Here is a 21285-nt window from a genome sequence, read left to right on the forward strand (position 1 = left end):
CATCTCCAATTCATTGAAATCTCCATCTTCAAAAGTAGCTCACGCATTACCTTCTAGACTTAGTCTTTCCTGATTGCCTCAACTACTTTGAATTCAATTATTTGTACTTTTTTAATGTCATAGTTATCTGCCCCGTTGAAATGTAAGCTCTTTGTGAAAAGGAATTTTTACTATATTTGTATCCCCAAATGACTAAAAGTTCCTGATACATAATTTAATAAATTATACAAATAGCACACTTTTACCAATTCATAATCCTGTATTTTTATCAATTCTGGTTACTTCTTGGTGAAAATAATACTCCATTACATTCATCCTCAATCAATGGGCCCTACCACAAAAACTACTATGCAGTATCCTCTTAAACACACTGCTGGAGCAAGCATCTAGTTCAATCTTTAAAAAGTAAGCCAGAATCCCCGCCCCTATGGGAATTCTTCAAAATACAGGTGATATGGAATTCTTCCTAAAGATAGGGGAACGAAGATGACTTATGAAATAATTTCCCCAAGCGTAGTGTGATGGAAAGAATGATGGACTTGAAGTTGGGAAGCTCAGATTAAAACCCCAGTTCCAATACTTACCGGATGAATGAGCATGGGCAAGGCATTTAGCCAGTTTTTGAATTTGCAACCTTAGAAAAATAGTACTTGCAAGACTGTGAAGGAAAGTATTATATAACCCTTAAAGTGCTATATGAACAAAGATAATATACAGGGTATCCTGTCAGTGCTATTTTAAGCTTCTTCAATAGCTATTAAAACTTAAAACTGCACTAAGACTTTTGGGGCTCCTTGTATTTTTTTTCTAGAATTATAATAGGATCCTAAATTTTAATCCTACATAAGTCAATTTTAAGAGTGCTTACATGTAGAGGAAAGCAGGTTATAGACTTTAAAGTCAAAGATTCAACTAAAAAGTTTGCTCATTACTCTAGTAAATATTTGTAGTATGTATGTCATTTATGCTAAACTGATTACAGTAATGATGTTTCCTTTTGTAAAACTCTAAGAGGGAAAGAGAGAGACACAGAGAGAGAGAGAGACAAAGAGAGAGACAGCGAGAAAGAAAGATAGGGAGAGAAAGAGAAAAGTGTGTGTGTGTGTGCACGCGCGCATCGCTAAGAACTCTTTTGTCCAGTTTTGGGGAGGGATTATATTGTGAATGGGCATGTGTTTATATTTGGGTTTACTGCACACTTTAAACTTAAGCACACAAAGTAAAAAAACTAAAGCTCCAAGGGCAAGACTGATGTATAAAGCAGCTACAAGTTTTTCTTTACACACATGAAAAAGAAATGATATTGCATATCCTATGTATTTTCTGCAAATTGAGTATTCTTTTATGTATGCTCAATCACTACTGAAAAATGTAAATTAAAACAACTCTTGAGGTTTCACCTCACGACCAACAACTTGTTAAAAAATCGTAGAAGCATCTTCATATTCAATGATGGAAGAACTATGGGAAGACAGTCACACTAATTACACTGTTGGTCAATCAAACTGTTCCAAACATTGAGGGAAAAAATTTCAAATTATGCAGAGTGACTAAATTAAAATGACCCAGTGATAACGATAGTAAATCCTGCAAGGGAAGTTGAAGATAGAGGGAAGGTTCCCAAGCAGACCAAAATAAATTCATACCATAATTTTTTATGGCAGCAAAAACAGTGGGAACAAGGCAGATGCTCATCAATTTTGGAATGATTGAACAAATTATGACATATGAATATAATGGAATATTATTAGGCCATAAAATGATAAATATGAAACGTTGAGAAGAGTCATATGACCTTATGCAGAGTGAAAAACCAAAAGGATAATATTCAAAGTGACCATACTAATGAAAAAACTACTACAAGATATCAGGATGCAAATTAACATGATGGTCAATTTTGATTGTCAAGAACTGGTGAAACACTTTATTTTCCCCCCAACTTTTATTGCTATATGTTTTTACATCACCTTCATTTCTGGACAGAGCTCTTCCCCATTCCCTACCCAGAGAGCCATTCCTTGCAACAAATAAAAGAGAAATAAAAAACAAGCTCAGCAGAACTGTGCATCAGCTGAGTTGTACAGTATATACAATGTCTCACACTCACAGCTTCTCACCTCTACAAACAAGGGGTATTTTCTCATTTTTGCCCAGGATGAAGTTTAGATATAATTAATCTGTTGTTTCTCCCCCCACCCCTGTTTAAAATGTTGGCAAGTCATTTACTTTGTTTTCCTACTCTGATTACTTATATTGGAATCAGTTCATTCAAGTCTACTTATGCTGCTCTGAATTCTTCTGAGTCATATTTTTCATGGCTCAGTAATATTTATACTTTGTTCTTCTTGGTAGACAGAAGATAGGACTATCAATATAGAATGCTACATACATATACTTTCAGATATGGTCAGTATGCTGGTTTTGTTTTACTTCTTTTTTATAAGGAAAGTTTCTATCTATGGGGGAAAGAAGGACACTGGGAAGTGACAATGATGTACAAAGAGCAAAGAGGGTTGGTAATACAAAAAACCTGTGCATATGTATCACTTGAGTGTGTGATGTTTACAAGAAAATATTTCAGCACACTGGTATAAATTAAATGCATGGTTCACTTTGGTATGATCATCATCCTGAAAGAACATAATACAAGGAAATATAGACTTCACTGACCTCCATAAGCCATTTTTAGCAACAGTAATAATGATCTAGTTGTGTCAAGAAATACATATTCATTTTTGATGATGCTTATTTCTTAGCTGCTTTTTAAAAATCCTATTCGACATTAACCCAATACAAGAGAAGAGAACTGGGTTATGACACTCTCAAAAAACATCATATCCACAATGAAGGTAAATTATACTCTATTTGCAGAGACTGGACCTATTCCTTCTCCTTTTACAGAGTGTTAAAAGCCTGTAGAGTATCTAGTTGAACCCCTTCATTTATATATGAAGGAAGTGAGATCCATTCCTGACAGGTATTTCTGTAAATCTGCAAAAATATTAATTGGTGTGCCTTATGATCTCCTGATATTTCTGGTAAGCAAAATTTGTAAAAATAGTGAGCATACATCACATTTATTACTACTAAAGTTCTCTAACAACAATTAGCTTTTATAAACAAACTGTCACTAAGTTAGAAAGCTCAATATTAACTAAGCTGCAAAAGCAGAGGAGGAATAATGCCGATTACCTTAACAGCGCCATCATCATAACATTTGGAAAGTTCTGTCATTTCATGGCAGATAACAAAGTTTCTCAAGCCAAGACTGCCACCCAGTGGCAACACTAAAGTAATAAATAACTTTTAAGACAAAAATCATGTTTTAAGATAATTATGTTTTTCAAAACTGAATTAAATTTATAGACTTCAATTTTTAAAAGTTCTCTTGGTTCATTAAGAGTGTGTAAATAACAGGTAGACACAAAAAAACCAGTTCACATATTTAAGGAACATTGAAGAATTATTGTTTAAAAAACCAAAAGGATCATCCTAATCTTAAAAACTCACAAAATACTGTTCATTCATATTTTTACTGATTCTCCACCATTTACTAAATGAAGTAGCTTTAATAAACATCTGAAATTTTTGATAAGCATCTTCAGTTGGCTGTTTAGCTTAAATCTTCAGGTTTCAATTTGTGAATAAAACAAAATATTGACAAGGTGTCAGCTATAAAGTAATGATACCAACTTTCCCATGAGGCACAAAGAATTCACCTAATTACTACAGTCATGCCTCACATTTCCACTGAAAATCCATTGTGCACGGTGAGGGAAAAAACCCACAATTAAGAGCATCTACAAAAATAGACTTTGAAATAAAATCCATAACTACATGAATAAGTCCTGTTTCTCCCACAGAAAAGCAGGACCAGTTCACAAATGCTTCAAAATAAGGCATGTTTGGGAACAAAACTCTACAGTTAGTGTTCAGGTCAACAAGTCCTGACTGTCTCCTATCAAAACTAGAAATCAGAGAGTAGGACATATTTTTTTTTAAGTATATCTAAAACTGCTGATGTTACCTAAAAAAAAGTCAGGTATCTTACAGTTTATTCTTTTCCCCAAAACTTTGCCATATCTTATTTTTTATTGGCATAGACAGAATATGTCCTGAAGTGAAACCCTTTGGAAAAAATGACACTATAGAGTTCATTTCTTGTTTTAAAAGCTAAATGTATCTCACAGAGATTGCTTTGTTTTCGCACAAGTAACAGATAGAGAATAGTCAGAAAAGACCAATTCAGTTCTTTAGGGTATCTCCCCTGCCCCCTCAGTAGCTATAAATTAAAACTCCACAGAATTTCTTCCAACTTTCATGTTTTGCATGAAACACAGGCAGTGAATGAATTTTGAAAAATTATGACAGGCATATTTGGTATTTACAATGGCTTAGGAGAAAAATGGCACCTGGAAATCATCTCTAATCTTTTCCAGTGATTATTGCTCTTCAGTCATACATAGAAAAGATTAAAATTTATTTTAGAGTATTTCTTATAGGGACACAATATTTTCATACTTTAAGAGACAGTGTGAAGAAAGCAATTACCTGATATGGTAACTCTGCTAGAAAAATAAAGGATAAGTAATTTAGAATGTCTATAATTTAAAAGATGTCTGTTTTTCACTAAACTGATAATGAAAAATATAGAACATTACTGGAAACAAGAAAAAAAGAAGCGACAATAAAGCTTGAAAATCAAAAGATGGAAGCAATTGCTTTACAAAGTTGGTTTTTTTTACATAAAATGGCATATATGTGCATTGCTATGTTATAATAAAAATACATATGTATTATAGTCAATTTCATATAGAGTTAAAAACATCAATTTCCAGTCTGGCATGATTGGACCAATATCTTCTTAGTCTTCAATTATATTTCTAATTTGAAATTTGTGGCAGTTATTCTGGTCATCTTTCTATCATGATAAATGCTTGATGAGATATAACTTTTCTCCTTGTTCACTTGTAAAAATTGGTGCCTTTTTATAATGTTCTACAAGTTCTTCCATGGTGCTGAATTTACGCTGTCCAATGCAGTAAACAGTGTCTTTCAACTGGACTTTAAAATGCTTGTTTTTCCCTTGTGCTTTCAAAGATACTGAGAAATCATTTGGCTAAAAGAAAACAAATATACATTTAGAATTTAAGTCATTTTTGCTAAAAGTCAAGATATGGCTATCACAATTTTAATACAGATTATATAATATATAAAATAAATTCTCAGTTATAAAACGTGAGATATAATACACTCCTACCCCCAAGCAAAGATTATTTGACAAACACATAGAACAACTGTGCTTCACCCACCTCCTTACAATTAGTCTCCGTTAACATAAAACTTTTAGGAAAAAATTCTGAATACCAATGTTTGTTGTAAAGGAAAAAGGAATATGAAGCTTTACAAGGGAACTTGGAACAACCATCAAAAACACTCCAGAGCAAAGACCTAATTTAAGTCTTTAAGGTTACACAATAGGAAGTGGTAGTATATTAGGAAATTTTATGTTAAATGTTTTGGCCTTGCAAAAAAATCTATTTAAAAAAAACAGAAAACAGTCATCTGCTCTCAAAACTGCCACCTTTATGTTCCACGGCAATCTAGAAAGCCTCTCAACAGGCAGTTTTCTGAGTTAGAAACACATGACTTTGACCTTCCCAAAGATAGAAAAAGACAGTTAGTTGCATATTGACTCACACTCCCCCCACAATAACTCCCCCATCACTAATTCTGTCCTTTTCTCCTACCTCCCACTCCTGTGGACAGAAGTAAGCTATCCAGAGCTGATGGCATCACCACAAGGCAATGGCTAGCATAAGAAACTGTCTAATCTAATATTTCTCTATCAGAATCTCATTGTGCAGTACAGCTATCTGGCTGACCACATATTTTTCCAAACTACTAATTCCACTCTTTTTTTGGGGGGGAGGGGGAGATAAATATACACAGAGTATCCATCCTCCTCTCATACCTCAAGAAATTGTCCCCTTTAATTCTTTTTGAAGTAAAAAAAAAAAACCCAACCTTAATTATGGTTGCTAAACATAAGCATGTTTATGATATATTTGCATAAGAAAGAAAAAGAAAATAGCAGCTAGCATCTATGCAGCACTTTAGGCCTGCTTAATATGTTAACTCAACTGGTCCTCAACAACTCTGGGAGGTGGGTACTACCTAAGCGTACGGATGAGGAAACCGAAGCTAGAAGATACATTGATTTGCCTAGGTTCACACAAGCAGATAAGGCAGAATATGAACTCAGGTCTTCCTGATTCTGTCCAGTGATCTATTCAATAAGCCACCCAGTTGCCCCATTAAGAAAAGCTAAGTTCTGAAATTAAATTTATGTAACTAACCTCTTAAAATCCCTGAAAATGTCCAAAAACCCTTCTCAGAACCCCACCAAGTCTCCATCTACCATCAACCACATCCTCCTCAAATTAATCTTGTACCTTCAAATTTTGCCAGTCTGAGAGACAGTGTGGCATAATAGGTAGTAAGTCAGGAAGACTTGGGTTCTTATCACACCTCACACTTACTAATTTTGTGGCCCTTGGCAAGAAACAATCAGCCTCAGGTTTCTCATTTGTAAAAAGGACATAATAATAGCTGTAGTACTTCCTTCACAGGGTTGTTGTGAAGAACAAATGAAATAGGATATGAAAACCACTTGTAAACTAAAGTATTAAAATAATGTCAGGGTTCATTTCTTTTTTAACCATTTTGTTTTACTTTTTCAGCACTATTTCATTACTAGCATTAAAATAGAATTATTTTCCTTTACTTTAAAATAGAAATGATTCATTCTACGTAGATTACAGGTTAAATAAACCTATACTGTACAGGCAGACCGGGGAATTATCATTTATAATTCAGATTTTATCCCTAATGCTGACTTTGTTTTGATTTTTTAAGGGGCAGGAAAATGTCTGCCAAATTCCAAACAACATGCAAAGAAACTTGGAATATAGCCTATTTATAAATTTAGACTTCTCTATATTCTTACAGAGAAATATTTGAATATTTAATTCAAAGGCAAATTACCCAATTTAAAATACATTTTAGTTTCCATTTTTCACAACCAATATCAATTCTGATTTGGTCAATTTCTAATTTTCTCAGTTCCTCAGTTTGATGTACAAGACAGTATTTCAGAATGCAAAACCAAATAGCCTAATAAAGAAATAATGTCAAATTAGAGGATTTATTTACATAGTTTCTAGCTCTAAAGAAAACTCAGAACCTAACTGTTATTTATCAATGAAAAACGACTTACTGAAGATTCACTATCCCGAATGAGGAAGTCCCCTTCATTCCCTCTTTCATTCAATGCCATTTCTGCCTGATGTCTGGTGACTTTCCCATAATACCACGGGTTGCCAGCAAATCTACCGGTGACTGATGGGCCAATGTAATCACACTGTGGAGGTGATGGTTCCAGTCCTGAGGTTAGCTGACTATTCTGCATGACAGTAACATAGTTCTTTGGCACCAGGCCCACCTGCCCATTAATCTTCCGACATTTCCACCACTCAGGGTCATTTTCAGGTTTTTCAATAACATCCATCACTTCTCCTTTCTCAAAATTTAGCTCTTCATCATTGGAGGAACTGAATGGGTAGAGAGCTTGTACCACATGCAACACCTGTCCACTATTTAAATTGTTGACAACTGCTGCTAATTTCTCTGATAAGGAGCCCATATGGTCACCCAAGGGACTGTCACTCTCTTCAGTCACATAGTTTGAAGGAAACCATCCAACCCGTCCATTATAGCTCCCCCGCCACCAACCATCGCTGCATTTCTCCATGACAACCACCTTTGTCCCTTTTGTCAAAGATAATTCATCCTCCCTCTCTGCCATGTAATTAAATTTCACATAAGCAGGCATATTGAGGTCATAGAGACGTTCTCCAGGGTCAACAAAACTGTCATCAGCAGGAGATGCAGAATCTGGCACACTGGGTTTCCTTTTCACTTTTCCAATACCTGTTTACATAAAAAATAGGAATGGAAAAAGAAAAAGCAAACAATTATCAAAAAGTTATCATTTGATCATTATTCATAAAGTCTTCAAATTTCAATGTGGCACATCTTTCTGGGAATGAATACAAATTTTTTTTTCTCACTAGTGATACGGACTTAAATCCTACTATCCACACAACATAATTTATCTCACCTACAATACCCATTCTTTTACTGTTCACAGAAGCTCAAAAAATATATGGCAGCTACAGAGAAAGAAATATGAATAGAGATAAGAGTGGACAGAGAGGCAGGCGTACATTGAGGAAGACCTGAATTCAAATCTGGTCTCAGAAACTTACTACATCTATGTAACCCTGAGCAATTATTTGACTTCTGTTTGCCACAGGGTTTTTTTCCCTGTAAAATGGGGATAATAATAGCATCTACCTCCCAGAGTTGTTGCAAGGATCAAATAATAGTTGTAAAGTGTCAAACACATTGCTGAGCACTATAGGAAGCACTACATAAATGTTATTAATGATTATAATTATTTTGAATATCTATATGCAGGTAATATAGGATTTTGAACTTTAATATATTTTCTTTTTATAAAGCCTTTCCTACTTTTGAAAACCATACATATACATGTGAAGAAAAATAAGTTAAAACCTAAAGCTATCAATATACAAGCCAAATAACTGTGGCTCTTAGTTTAAAAAATCCCCCCAAAGGGAGTGTCTATTAATTGAGAGCTTACGATATGCAAATACAATGAAATATTACTGTACTGTGAGAAATTACTAATATGCAAAATTTAAAGAAACTTGGGAAGATTTTTATGCAGAGCAAAATAAACAGAACAATTTATATAACCATAACAATGCAGAAGAAAACACTAAACGCACTTCAGACCTCCGGTTCAATGCAATGACTAATGATGAAGTAAATATACTTCTTGCCTCCTGGCAAAGAGGTGGTGGACTACAGGTTTAAAATGAGTCAGGTATTTTTAGGTACAGCAACAACAGAGTGAACTGTTTTGCTAGTTAATTACATTTACTTATTACAAGGCAGGAGGAAGAAAAGGAAGGCTTAAGTATCTACATTATACCTACTACATTTCAGGTACTGCGCTAAGTATTTTACAATTATTATCTTATTTGCAAAGTAGGGGACGTTATTATCTCCATTTTATAGCTGAGGGAATTGAGGCAAACAAAGGCTAAATGACTTGCTCAAAGTCACACAGCTAGTATGTGTTTGTGGCCACATATGAACTCAGATATTCCTAATTCCAGGGCCAGTGCCTTATCCATTGTACCCCTCATCTGTCTCAAAGAAAGATTCTGATATCGTAGGAGAGGGACAGTGTTGGGTTTGTTTTTTCTTAAGGCATCAACATTTAAAAAAGAAAATAAACAGACCTTAATTTACTATAAATGGTCAAAAATCAGTCAACTCTGGAAGCAAAACATGCTGATTACAAAAGTAGTCTTTAATCATTATCATTCTCTCTGTGAATTTTAGAAATCCTAAAGAAATCACCTCTAGCCCCAAATGAACATACTAAATTAGTAGAAAGAACTACACTAGCAAACGAAGTTTTAGAGAACAAACATAATAATAAAAATAATAGTAGTTGCTCATTTTATCCTTAAAAGTGGAAATACAGATAAGTAATATTATGGTATTAATTCCTTCAACTTTCATGCTTCAGAGTCAGAACACAAGATATCGTTTACAGCCAGAGGTGTGGACCACTAGCCAGTGACTGTGGAGTCTGACTGTCAGATCAGGTCTTTTAAGTTAACAATCTCACTGATCCGCTATTAAATGACGAAAAAATATGAAAATACTTCTAGAAGTTAAGTGTTATACAAATGTAAGGTATTTCTATTCATTGCCTTCTCCTCAAGCAGAGGAACTGGGGGAAGGGACAGAGGAAAAGGTATCAAACAAACAAAAAAGATTCATTCAATTTTAAAATGTCAGAGTAGTTAAACCATGTTACCATTCCATACATAAACAACCAGATAACTCAGACATCTGGCTCCCACAGAAGTCAAAGTCCCTAACTCACACAAATCTTTTTTTTCACCCTCTTCCCAACCGCAGTTAAATATCCTCTTTGTTTAATCAGTCCTCAGTGTGTCAGCCTGTTCTTAATCTCTTAATCAATCATCTATTTCTCCAAATTTCATGCTGTTTTTTTCTTTAATTACTTGTTTTCAACATTCACTTCCATAAACTTTTGAGTTTTAAATTTTCTATACCTCCCTCCTCTCTCCCTTCCTCCAGACAGTGTGCAATCTGATAAAGGCTCTACATATATATTTCTATTAAACATATTTTCACATTAGTCATGTTGTAAAGAAGAATTAGAATGAATGGGAGAAATCACAAGAAAAAAAAAAAAGAGGGACAGCAAATAGCATGCTTCAATCTGCATTCAGACTCCATTAGTTCTTTCTCTCAATGTGGATACCATTTTCCATCATGAGTCTTTTGCATTGCTGAGAAGAGCTAAATCTGTCAAAGTTAGTCATCACTCATGTCCTATTTCTGCCATTTGTTTTGTCATCAAATTCCACTTATAATTCTTGTCTGTGGTAGAAGGTCCACTAAGAAAACCTCCATAAATCAATTATGGTCATTTACTTAATAGATTAAGGAGAAAATAGAATGTAAGTGAAAAGTGTGGTGTTTGAAAATGATTGCTAGGTTAAGTCCATAATTAACTGCAAAAATATCTGGATAACACGAAATGAAGGAAATGTATCTACCTAAAGATTCATCTTTTTCATGATGTGGTCAAGAAAAGGTCACAGAGATAACCAAAGAGTTAACATCCACCCTCCCCCTGGCTCTGGAGCCAGAAATGCCTGGTTAAGAAATTTCTGACCTCTTCCCTTAAGGCTTTTTTATGATGGATCCTCTAGCCATACACCCATATCTCTGTCCTTGGATTCTCTCTTCATTCTGAACTCTTACCTGGCTGCTTCCTTATTATGGTGGCTTAGATTTAAAGGGGCTCTAGAGCAGGTAATCTGGAGTCTGTGAACTTACTTTTATAATTTTTTACAATACAATTATCTTAGTTTGCAATCCTACGTATTTATTTTATGCCCTTAAAAACATTACTGAGAAGGGGTCCATAGGTTACACCAGAAGGCCCCAGGGGTCCATGATGCAAAAAAAGTTTAAGAATTTCTGCTCTCAAGGGTACCTAGCCCAACTTCTTACTCCATGCAGAACATCACTTCCAAATTAAGCCAAAGCACAGAATCTGCCCCTACCCCTATCCCCGCCAGAGACTGGAGCCCCTTCCTCTAAAATGAGTTCATATTTCCTTTATATATATTTTGAATTTCCTTTACTTGTCTGTGTGCGTTATTTGCCCATCACAAGATCCTTGAGGAAAAGGACTTTAGTTTTTTTGTCTTACTAATGCTTAGCATAGTACTTCACATTGCCTGGCATATCAGAAGCACTTAATAAATGCTTAATGAATAAAGGAATCTCTCACAAATGGTCATTCACTGGACAGCTCTCAGTGTTAAAAGCTGAAATTTGCCTCCCTATAACTTCTACATGTCAATTCTCATCCTGTGCTCTAGGATTACACAGATTAAACATACCTATTCCTTTTTTCACATGACAGATGTTCAAATATCAGAGAAAATGAGCTCTTGTCTTAGGTCTCCTAATCCATTCCTCAAATAATAAAGGATGTTTTATAGCACTTTAAAGTTTTCAAAGGCATTTTCCAAACATTGTCTCACTTTAGCTTCACAAGAGTTTTGTACAGTACACAACACAGGTATTGTTACCCCATTTTAGAGAGGAAAAAATTATTTGCCCAGGATTGAAAAGTTAGTGAGAGTTGAAGGCAGGACACCTTCTCTTCCTCCTCCCTTCTCTAGCTTCTGAGAATAAATAGAAAGTTCCTTGGTAACTTTTTTTCTCAGCTTCCTCAAATGCCTCTGGCATAGGGAAACTGATTATCTCCACCTGGTTTTACAGAAAAATAAAACAAACACATATGCAGATCAAATCAGACCTAAGTGATCACAAAAGGTCTATTTTCAAAAAATTCATAGAAGACATACAGATTAAATTCATATTTTATGAATTGTAATTTATGAATGTAATAAAATATTTTATTACATGTCAAAAAAACAATCCTACAAGTACATGATTTTCTTTCAGTATTTTACCTCGTAAGGAGTTTTGGCAACTCTTTCAAAATGCTCAAATACATGCAAAAATATCAACTTCTACTGCTTACAGATTGTAATTGGGTTAATTTTAAATGTTTATTACCAATATCTAGCTTCTGCTGATATGTATCTTTTTTTCCTCAAAAGTTTAAGAAAAAGAATTACTGCTAAAATACTTCAAAATTTAAAGATAATAACTCAAAATTCAAGCTCTTCTGTGTGAGTTTGTTCATATGAACTTTAGTCATTTCTATGGTTTACCAAAGTTTATATTCTACTTTAAATACTGAGTTTAAGAGAAAATATAAGCATACTGGAACAACCTGTATTTTCATCTCTATGTCTCTAGCAACTCTAAAAGCACTTTTAGTAATCTAGCTTCATCTAAGACAGAACTAATTTTATTTAAAATTCCCCATAATTAGTCACATATTCCACAGCAAAAGATGAAAACAAAACATAAACAGGCCAGGTCTTCCTATAGAACATTTACATCTTTAAAGGGAGAAAATCTAGCTCAAAGAAATACAAATACTGAAATAGATCTAAGGAGCTAATAAATACTTAAACTTACTGAAAAAGTCCTTAATGATGTTCAACCAATCCATTTTGTTCAAAATCCTGCGTTCTCTTTCTTTCAGTTGGTCATACAGCTCAGGATAATTCACAGTGAGCTTCCTGGTCTGCTCTTCAACACTGAAACTCCCCACACCCAATCCATGTGACTTGGCCCATACCCAAACAATAAAAGTTTTTCTGAGGCTTCTCCCATTCCGAAACTTTTGATCTTCACAAGAACTTGTTAAACAAGTATGTCATGTCTGGCACAAAAAAAACACTCTGACTTTCAAATGTAAAATATTTTTAAAAGGTGGCCTAATCATCTGATAACATTTACTAAAGTGATTTTCTATATCCATTCTTTTGGGTATTTTCCCTTTCTTTTTCTGTTTAACCCCTAGCAACCAGTATAATCAAGAGCAGCTTGGTCCATTAATTACTTTAGGGAACTTGCAACTAACAAATGGCTGGGTGCAAAAGTTTAAAGTACAGAGAAATGGTTGGCTGGATGAAACTGCCAGATTATTATCATCATTCCAGCTATATGAACAAATAACTTAAAGGAGATTTCATAGAGCACTCTAAGTTCCCTAAAAGAGCAACACCATATAAGTGAAAAGAAATATATCATACATTAGTTAATTGTGGCTTAAACAGCTGACTAAAACATTATCAATACTGTCAGGAAAATAGTAAGGTTTTTTTTTTTGCATAAATAAATCATTTTAAAGATACCTAATCCAGTTTCTGAAAGACTAATTAATAAGCACTAAAATCAGAATTTTCCCCTCCCTATCAGAGTGCCAAATGTCAAATGAACTTTTATCTTATCTTCTTAATAACTTCTAGTAATTTTTACAAAAACTGGACTAGTTGTGTATGTTCTTGACCCTTTCTGGATATTCACCAATAACACTGATATCCTTGGCTGATGAAGAAGTTTACTTGCTCTTTTCCACGTCCTTAAATCAGCATGTACATACAGTTTTGTTGAGAATACAGGGTTTTAAAAGATCAGAAATTACTGGTTCTGATTCTGGCTTTAAAGTAACTATGATCAAATCATTTAAATCTCTAAGAACAATGTTCATATATTGTTCAAATTTTGAAGATTTAAGCAAAAGTTACTTCAAATGTATCTCCTGATGATCAGTGATCATCTAGCTAATATTCTATGCTTAAAAGTCCTCTGGAATGTTGCTTATTTCAGGCTTGGAAACCATTATGCATTGTATCACACTCTTAAATCTATGACAAATTTTGCTACTGTTTTGAAAATGTTACAAATGTTTATTCAAAAGCATTAGTTTTTATTTTTATTATTGATAATAAATTAAAAGGACAAAGTAGTGTGATAACTACCTCCTTCATGAGGATGCATGAGAAACAATAAAAACTAATTTAAGGCAATTAGTCAGTTGTAAAACACAAAAGTATTTTTATTTAAGTCAGTTATTTTAACTACCAAATTATCTTTCCAAATAGAAGTTTTTCAACATTCTTTTCTGCCTGTGTAGAAAACCCAATATTAGGTAATGGCATATTTTCCTGAATACCAACAATCAAATCCAGTCCCTCCCCAACTCTTTTCCTGTAAGCCAAGAGGGAAAGGACAAAGAACTGAGGTCAATCCTCACCCCTCCACATTTCCTTCCTCTCAGCTTAGCCAAGTGAAGAGTAAAGCAAGGACCTCTGTTTTCTTGCACCAACAAAGGGATCCAGAGGAAAAAGGAATCAGAGAAGGAAAGGAACAAGAGAAAAAAAGACAGAGGGATTATAAAAGGCTGATTATTTGTGGTTGGCTACATGTTACAATTAAAACTACAGAAAAAAATGAGATAATATTTTTTGAAGTTGAGATTTCTAACTAGGAAACCAGTAGCTTAAATATTAGGCCAGTAGGCATTTAAGTTCATGTCAAATATAATAACTTATTCTACATTTAAACTTTAAATGACATATCACCTGGTTTTGACTTAATAAGGGCATAGTACCTATCCACAGTCCTCTGACCTGGCTATGTTTAACATCCATAGGCCTAAGATTGCCCTTACTAGGCTAAATATTGGATCAGACAGTAAACACCATAGGACAACAGGTCTAAAAGCCATAAAGTTGGAGATCATCCAGTTCAGCCCCTTCATTTTATAGACAAAGAAACTGAGACTCAGGGAAGTGAAGTGACTTGGCCAGGGTGGCATCAAATAGTGAGGATCAGAAGTAGGATGTGAATCCAGCTTCTCTGACTCACAAAGTACTCTTTCCATTGTACCATGAAGCTCCTCTATACTCTAGAATCAGTCTACAAACCTGTTTATTAGGGACATTCTTTTTGACTGACATTATAAATTCTAGAAATATTTTGTTCACAACTACAGTAAATTGTATGGAGAAGCATGGAGTTGCAGACTGATGTCTTTGAACTTGAACCATTATCTACCTGAATCTATACTATTTGACAAACCTTCTCCTAAACTGCTGAGTCTTGGGCCTGGCCCTGCCTGATTAACCTGGTGCCATTAATGCTTCAGCACGATACCACTTGAGTTAACGATTTTAATCAACTTCAGCAACTATTTGTGGCAAAACGGATAGAGTGCTAGGTCTATAGTCTGGAAGACCTGCGCCCAAATCTGTCCTCAGACACTAGTTGTGTGACAGAGCAAGGCATTTAACCCCGTTTGCCTCAGTTTTCTCATCTGTAAAATAAACTGGAGAAGGAAATGGCAAACCACTCTAGTATCTTTGTCAAGAAAACTCCAAGGTATCACAAAGAGTTGGATATGACTAAACACTTACCTAAAGTGTCCTTTAGATTTTTTACAATAGAAGCTTTCCTAGCACTGTTTTTCCTTTCAACATAGTTAGAAGGCACAAAACCAGTTCTGTTCATAGAATTTCGAACTCTCCACCAGGACTTGGAATCATCCAATAGCCAAAGTCTTTCATTCTTCTTGATATCAAGCTCTTGCTCTTGCTGGGCCACATAATCAAATTTGGCTACCACCACCACCTCTTCTGCCATCTTCTAGTAGCTTTGGCACTGTCAATATAAAAGGCACAGAAAATTAAAAATTATTCCCTTTAAAAGATCCTTATCTGTAAAGACAAAATGCCAAGAAATTAGGGCTGAAGACAGTATTTGGATGTATGAAGCTCCTTATATGCTGGTTTGATTTTGGATTTTTCAAGTCCCAAGTTTTTTCTCTGTATATTCCACAAATTATTTTTAAAAATCTTGAATTTCTAATTTAATCTGATAAAGGAACATTTGAAGAAAGGTATACCTGTTAGAAAATTATTATACCTATTTCAAAATTACTTTGTCCTATTTAAAGGGTCAAAAATAGGAGCTAACAAAGGCAACAGATAGAGATATTAGGGAGAACAACAAGGGTGTATATTGTCTTGGTAGCCAAGGAGACAAAAGCATCCAGAAAGAAGGGGAAGTCAGAAATGTCAAATGTCACAGAGAGACCAAGGTCATAGGACCTTGGATTAAGAAATGGCAGTGAAGTGAAAGGTTATTTACTCTAACTTCCTCCGTTTACAAATAAACTATGGCCTAAAGAGGTTAAGTGATTTGTCCGAGATCACCTGGTATTTATTTGAACACTTGTCCTCATTACCTTCCACGAAAGATGAAAACTGACGAAACACACACAGTGAATTTCTTTTTCTTTTATACTCTCAGTCCTTAATTAGGATTTTGTGTTTTAATTTTCTAATATATTTGTCACATTGAACATTATTGGTTATTTGTGTTAGCATTTTATATCTCTATCATTTTAAAAACCCTATCAGTACAAGGACTATGCCTTATCTAAACTTGGTATTTTCCTCAGGCCTAGCACAGTGCTCAGTATGCAGTTAGTGTTTAATAAATGTTGTTTTTTGTCATATTGTTGGTTGTATTATATGCACTTCTAATTAACTTATTTTGTTGTATTATTTTTGAATCTGTGTATACTCTTTTCTTTTGTTTAATAAACTCTATTTTATGATCTTGAATATATGGAGACAGGTTAGGAGTAGAAGGCAAAGGTGAAATAGGTTCTAGAAAAAATACTTGCAAACAGTGGCAGAAGAAGGGTGACAAGTAATTAGGGATGAGGTGAACCTTATGTCTGAATTGAAGAAATCCAATCAGCTCAGTGGCAAGGAAAGCCCAGAAGGCTCATTGTTTTCAGTGGGTGTGCAGGCAGCAGGGAATTTTAATAAAGGGTACACATTAAAATAGCCCCAGGGTTGAAGACAAGGTCCCTTGGACTGGTTTCAAAGAGGAACTGGTGCCCTGGGAAATTAACCTGGAAAATGAAGCCTAAAGCCTGGGCTAGAATCTAACCACTAGATTCTCATATTCTTAATACCAATTCCTCACAGAGCACAGAGCACTTAAAATTTCACTTTTTTTCTTATTCTTTCATCTCTTACGTCACAAATAATGGGTTGGCATATAGTTATGATAGATATATCTATGTAAGAAAAAAGGATTACTCTTCATAAGTTTACTGAGCCCTCCTGGGGAATAAAGAATACAATCAGGAAAGAAATACAGTTCTCATCTTTAGAACTTAAGCTTTTAAGAAGGGGAAATATTAATGCAGACTACAGTAGAAAAAAGCAGAGATCAATCAGAAAGACACATCAATGTTGGTCAAAGAATTTTTTTTAAAGAATAGAAAAATACTTATAAACTTTAAAATTTGTATTTCCTCAGATATCTCTGAACCAATGATAAATATAAAAAAAACACAATAACAAAATCATGTCATTCATTACTTAGCTCCTTATTAATAGGCTCATCTGTGACTGAGACTTCTTTTCTCTAAAACAGGACTTAAAAAGATATATTCAAAGTACTTTTCAAAAATCAAAGCTAACTATAGTAATAAAAAAAATTCTCTAAATCCCTACTGATTAGAGAAATGCAAATTAAAACAACTTTGAAGTACCATCTCATACCTATCAAATTGGTTAATATGACAAAAAAGAAAAATTTAAAATGTTTGAGGTAGAAAAATCAGGACACTAATGTACTGCTGGTAGAAGTGTGAACTGACCCAAATATTCTGTAATGCAATTTGGAACTATGTCCAAAAGGCTAGAAAACTGCATACCTTTTGACCCTGAAATACCACTGCCAGGTCTGTATCCCAAAGAGATTAAAAAGAAAGGGGAAAAGGACCTATATGTACAAAAATATTTATACCATCTCTTTTTGTGGTGACAAAAAATTGGAAATTGAGGGGATGCCCATCAACTGAGGAATAACTGAACAAATCGCAGTACATGACTTTGATGGAATACTACTATGCTATAAGAAAGGATGAACAGATGGTTACAAAAAAACCTGGGAAGATTTATATGAAGTGTAGTGAGCAGAACTGGGAGAATATTGTGCACAAAAACAGCAATATTGCATAATGATCAACTGTGAATGACTTAGCTATTCTCAGCAATACAACATTCTAAGACAATGATGAAAAATGCAATTCACCTCCAGAGAAAGAATAGATGGAGTCTGAATGCAGATTGAAGCATACTTTTTAAACTTTTTTCCAGTCTATGTTTTCTTTTACCTCATGGCTAATATAGAAATACGCTTTGCATGACTTCACACGTATAGTCTATATCATTTTGCTTACCTTCTCAAAAAGGGGGAATGGGAGGGAGAGAATTTGACATTCAAAATGTTAAGAAATGTTTTAAAATTTTTTACACATAATTGAGAAAAAATGAAATAAAACAGAAGGGAAGAAGGCAAAAGGAAGGTTACTAAAAACAAAGCACTCTTCAATATTTAGATGAAGGATGTAATATACGTGTAAATGTGTATGTATACACATATATGTATATCACTTTGATACTGAAATTAAAGGAGTATAGAAAGAACCAACAAGATTTTAAAAAAACAATAAAGTAGCATTCAGTACTGAAAGTGTTATACTGTATACCTAAAGCATATTTTTTATACTGCTCTAGGCTTGGTCCATACAACAAAAAACTGCAACATAATACATCATCATTTAGAAAAAAAACACATTAAAAGAAGCTTAAGAGGATTAACAAATTTGCCACTCATTTTGAAAATGGAAATGAAGATAAAACTGTGCAAAATCTAAGACAAGATCATTTCCATAAATACATACAGGTTTCGTCAGTGACTTTCTAACTCAAATAATACACTAAAGCTAATTAAATTGAATTAAGTACCCTAGTATAGTACATAAATACAAGGAGGCTGAGTACACAGTGGACAGAGTCTGGATCGAGAGCCAAGAATTGAGTTCAAATTTGACTTCAGACATTTACTAGTTGTGTCATTTAACATCCCTCTGCCTCAATTTTCTCAACTGTAAAATAGGATAAAAGCACCTATTTCCCAGGGGTATTATGAGGATCATATGAGACAATATTTATAAAGCACTGAGCAACACCTCCCTCCTTTCCTTTTTTCTGTCTTTTCCTTTCCCCCTTTTGGGCAGGGTTTCCAAAGTGGGCAATACCACCCTGGGGGTGGGGGGGGCAGCGGTGCTAGAATGATGGGGGGAAGCCAGTGGTAGCCCTGGGTGACACAAATATAAAAAAAAAAAAAATACCGTTAAAGGGTTAAAGAAAGTAGAACTGGGAGGACAGGGGCTGAGTAATTTTTTTTTTCCCTGAAATGAGGGCAGTAGGCCAAATAAGTCTGGGAACCTCTGACACATCATACCCTTATATAAGATATCATACCCTAGCCAGCAAAAGTGCTCTGCCCAAAGGAAGGTAAATTTTGATCTCTGAAACCTGACAAGATATCCTGAGTTTACTGGCTAGATTTCTTTCTTAAGGATCATGCCTTAAATCCAATTCACTCTGGCTCTCACTGATTGGCCAACAATAGGTCCCAGCCTAAGCACCATTCACTGCTCTTAGTTTGGGCCCAGATTGGCTCATAGTAAACGTAAATAGCAACTGTTCCTGTTTTGACTGGAAACCCTGAGGGTCTTCCCCTCCCAGACTGATTTGTTGTTGTTGTTGTTGTGGACTAGGTAAAACAGGCAATTATTTGCCTCGTTTCTTACCTAGTCTTAATCACTGAATGGACACTAACTCAGTTAAACTGAAACCTGGGAAAACCTTAACTTAAAAAAAGCCAGGGTCTCCCACTACATTGAGAGCCATCTCCAGTCATCCTGATCTATGTCTTGCCACTGGACCCAGATAGCTCTGGGGGAGAAAGTGAGGCTGGTGACTTTGCACAGCCCTTCCTCACTTAAATCCAATTCCCTTGCATGTCATGGTATCACCTTTCGGATACCATGGCTCTCACTGAGAACGAAAGACAAACAAGGAGTGCTTCCACAGCACCAAGTATAGTATCCAAAATTTTAAAATACATGTTAATTCAAATAGTTCTCCAGACAACTGCGAACTATTGATAACCATATGAAAGACTACACACTAATAAGAGAAATGCAAAATTTTAAAAATCTCTTAAGTTTCATATAAAAAATGATAAAGGCAATAAATGCAACTGTGGTTTGGAGTGATCTAGGAAAAGACTTCGTGGAGAAAAAACTGTAGCTGGTCCTTAAAAGAAGTGCAAAATTTGACTATGCAGAGAAAAACAAGCTTTTTTGCATAAAATTATTTATAAAGAAATAATCAAGTGGGTATATACACATTAATATCTAGCATATAACAAGACGTATCCAAAGACTGACTAATGTGAAATTAATTGAATCAGGAAAGGTTTCCTAAAAAAAGTAAATTTTCTGATTTGGGATTTTATAAAATGACAGGATGGCTGAGAGAAGTATTCCAAATAGGAGAAATGTTACATATAATGTTATATGCATTCTAATTCCTCAGAATGGAATGATACAGACAGATACACACATGTATATATATACAAGTCAGCAAATAGATTACTTTAGCTAATATCTATAATCAGAACCTCTCAACCAGACTATATATAATTTTGTGTCAGCAATAACATACATGAGATTTCCATTTAGGTATCTTGCTGTCACCTGAAAGATGCTCCAAACCAGCTCCCTTTTCCAACCTCCTTGTCTTTGTTAGTGACATAGCTGTTCTCCACATCATCTTTCATATAAAGTCAGTCATCAATCAATTACTCAATCAATAAACATTTACTAAGTGTTATACTACAGGGCAGGTAATGAGCTAAGGACTGAGGATATAAGGAAACAGCAAAAAAGGACTGAGTTTCTCATGGGAAAGAGACAACATATATATAAAACAGAATCTAAGATAAGTAGGGTAGACTGAAGGTAACCTGATAAACACTGGGGAGATTAAGGAAGACAAAAGAGTTCCTGCTCTCAAAGAGCTCACAGTCTAATGGGAGAGACAACACAAAAACAATTACAGACAAGATACATGTAGGATAAATAGGAGATAATCTAAAGAGAGAAGGCACTAGCAGTGAAGAATAGAAAGACTGCTTGTACAAAGAGGGATTTTAGCTAGGACTTGAGGGAAACCAGAAGGTGGAGGTGAGGAAGGAGAGAATTCCAGAGAT

The 21285-nt window shown here is 34.7% G+C and overlaps 1 protein-coding gene across 3 annotated transcripts in view; it reads right to left on the reverse strand.

Moving 5' to 3' along the window:
• Positions 1-1923: 1923 nt before the first annotated feature.
• NCK1 (NCK adaptor protein 1) overlaps positions 1924-21285 on the reverse strand; it is an 84069-nt gene continuing 64707 nt past the window's right edge. For 2 of the 3 annotated variants that reach the window (XM_072613572.1, XM_072613571.1), the window contains exons 2-4: positions 15552-15795; positions 7280-7992; positions 1924-5119 (exon numbers count right to left, since the gene is read on the reverse strand). In XM_072613572.1, coding sequence (XP_072469673.1) covers positions 4925-5119; positions 7280-7992; positions 15552-15777 — 1134 coding nt within the window. In that variant the 5' untranslated portion in view covers positions 15778-15795 and the 3' untranslated portion in view covers positions 1924-4924. Of the gene's footprint in view, positions 5120-7279; positions 7993-12765; positions 13351-15551; positions 15796-21285 lie in introns of those variants that run through there. The other variant, XM_072613573.1, reaches the window with a different exon arrangement.

The sequence above is a fragment of the Notamacropus eugenii genome, chromosome 5, assembly GCF_028372415.1.
Source record: "Notamacropus eugenii isolate mMacEug1 chromosome 5, mMacEug1.pri_v2, whole genome shotgun sequence".
NCBI lineage: Eukaryota > Metazoa > Chordata > Mammalia > Diprotodontia > Macropodidae > Notamacropus > Notamacropus eugenii.